At 54.9% G+C, this 2334-nt stretch overlaps 1 protein-coding gene across 1 annotated transcript; it reads left to right on the plus strand.

The window, feature by feature from the left end:
- The first annotated feature begins 528 nt into the window (after window positions 1-528).
- Window positions 529-1733, plus strand: LOC132335043 (olfactory receptor 14J1-like). Its single transcript, XM_059861166.1, has one exon. It carries the CDS (start codon window positions 732-734, stop codon window positions 1662-1664), a length of 933 nt encoding a protein of 310 aa, XP_059717149.1. The 5' UTR covers window positions 529-731; the 3' UTR covers window positions 1665-1733.
- Window positions 1734-2334: the final 601 nt, after the last annotated feature.

Below are 2334 nucleotides of genomic sequence, written 5' to 3' on the forward strand. Positions count from 1 at the left end.
TGGGGGCTGGCAATGAGCCCACTCTCCTCAAGGAGTGCCCTGGACAGGAGCCTTTGGTGTGTCCTCGGGATGTCATCCAAGCTGTCAGCTGCCTCCAGGGGACACTGGGGGACAGTCCTTGGCCAGAGTGGGGCTGAGACCCTGAGAAAGGCTGAGCCAGTTTGCTCTGCTCTGGGTCCCTCTGCTCTCAGCTGTGTCAGGCTGATTTCCAGGGACTGCCCTCCATCTCAGAAAAGGCAGCTGGGGACAGATGAAGCGACAGAGCAGCTCCCCTCACCCTTCACTGAGTTACAGCCAAGGCTCTTGCATTGCACAGTTCTCTCTGCTCTCCCTGGGCTCAGCGGGAAACCCTCTCAAACTGCCTTTGGCCATCATGGCTCCTTAGCCCTGGGACAGGAGATTCTGCCAAGCTCCTCTGCCTCAGGAGCAGTTTGGGCTGATGGAATCCAACCCCAGGACTGGCCCCTGTCCCCATTCCCATGACCCCACTGCTGCAGAGCAGAGCTGACCCCTCGGTGTCCATGGACAGAGCCCCTGCTCATCACAGCAACAGGGCCAGATCCCAGCAGAGCTCCCGGCACAGGGCTGAAGGGAAGGGCTCTGAGAGAAGGAAAACTGGGGGGAACAGAGGGGAAGGGCTGGGAGAAAGGGCTTGGACATTGCTCAGGAAAGTCTGCCCTAACTTGTCACTGTCTCCTCCTTGAACAGCTCCCCATGGCCAGAGACACTAAATGTCCAACAGCAGCTCCATCAGCCACTTCCTCCTGCTGGCACTGGCAGACACGCGGCAGCTGCAGCTCCTGCACTTCTGCCTCTTGCTGGGCATCTCCCTGGCTGCCCTCCTGGGCAACGGCCTCATCATCAGCGCCGTAGCCTGCGGCCACCACCTGCACACGCCCATGTTCTTCTTCCTGCTCAACCTGGCCCTCAGCGACCTGGGCTCCATCTGCACCACTGTCCCCAAAGCCATGCACAATTCCCTCTGGGACACCAGGACCATCTCCTACTCAGGATGTGCTGCACAGGTGTTTCTGTTTGTCCTTTTCTATTCAGCAGAAATTTCCCTCCTGACCATCATGTGCTACGACCGCTACGTGTCCATCTGCAAACCCCTGCACTACGGGACCCTCCTGGGCAGCAGAGCTTGTGCCCACATGGCAGCAGCTGCCTGGGCCAGTGCCTTTCTCACTGCTCTGCTGCACACAGCCAATACATTTCCCCTGCCCCTGTGCCACGGCAATGCCCTGGGCCAGTTCTTCTGTGAAATCCCACACATCCTCAAGCTCTCCATCTCACACTCCCAGCTCAGGGAACTTGGATTTCTTGCTATTGGTTCCTGTTTAGCATTTGGTTCTTTTGTGTTCATTGTTTTCTCCTATGTGCAGATCTTTAGGACTGTGCTGAGGATCCCCTCTGAGCAGGGATGGCACAAAGCCTTTTCCACCTGCCTCCCTCACCTGGCTGTGGTCTCCCTGTTCCTCAGCACTGTCATTTTTGCCTACCTGAAGCCCCCATCCATCTCCTCCCCATCCCTGGATCTGGCAGTGTCAGTTCTGTACTCGGTGGTGCCTCCAGCCCTGAACCCCCTTATCTACAGCCTGAGGAACCAGGAGCTCAGGAATAGCCTGAAGAAAATGATATCAATTGGTTTTCAGAAGCAATAAACTCTCATTCTTCTGCATATCTCTTATGATGTTACTCTTTAATTCTCACTCTGTGTCCTGTATTTTTTGCCGTTTACATAGGCGTTAAACTTTTGTGAATTTGTTCACAGAACAATGTTTGACTCCAGTATTTTTATTTTAATATTTATCTGTCTTTTTGCACCCAGATACTGGAAAACCAGCATATGTATACTACATATATGCTAACACAAAATAAAGAACTCTGTATTGCCATGTGTGCCTGAAATCTTTCCTCCCTGATTTCTAGAGCTGCAGGGTCCGTGCCTCTGGGCAGAGCTGGAGGAGAAAAAGGAACCCCAGTGTTCCTCACTTCCAGGGAGCCCCAGGGCTTCTCCTCCATAGCCTCCCCTTCCTTCACTCCCACACTCCCCTTCAGAACCCCTGTGCTGGTTTAGGGCCTCAGGGCTCTGCCAGCTCAGTCCCTGTCCTGCTGTGTGCCTGTCAAGGGAATGCAGGCAGGGACAGGCTGTGGGCACTGCTGGGACAGAGCTGGGCTCTGCAGCAGCATTTCCATCATGCAAGGGCATCTCCCCAGTGCAGGGCCTGAAAGCTTCAATCTCCTTCCCAGTTACTCTCAGGGATGTGCCCAGCACAGTGCCCTGCAGAGGAAACCAGCAGTGCCCAGCAGAAGTGTGGCAGTGATCAGGGT

Source organism: Haemorhous mexicanus, chromosome 16, assembly GCF_027477595.1.
Source record: "Haemorhous mexicanus isolate bHaeMex1 chromosome 16, bHaeMex1.pri, whole genome shotgun sequence".
In the NCBI taxonomy this organism is placed as follows: Eukaryota; Metazoa; Chordata; class Aves; order Passeriformes; family Fringillidae; genus Haemorhous; species Haemorhous mexicanus.

Excerpts from the sequence above, each read along its gene's own strand:
- LOC132335043 (XM_059861166.1), top strand. The coding sequence starts at position 732 with ATGTCCAACAGCAGCTCCATCAGCCACTTCCTCCTGCTGGCACTGGCA.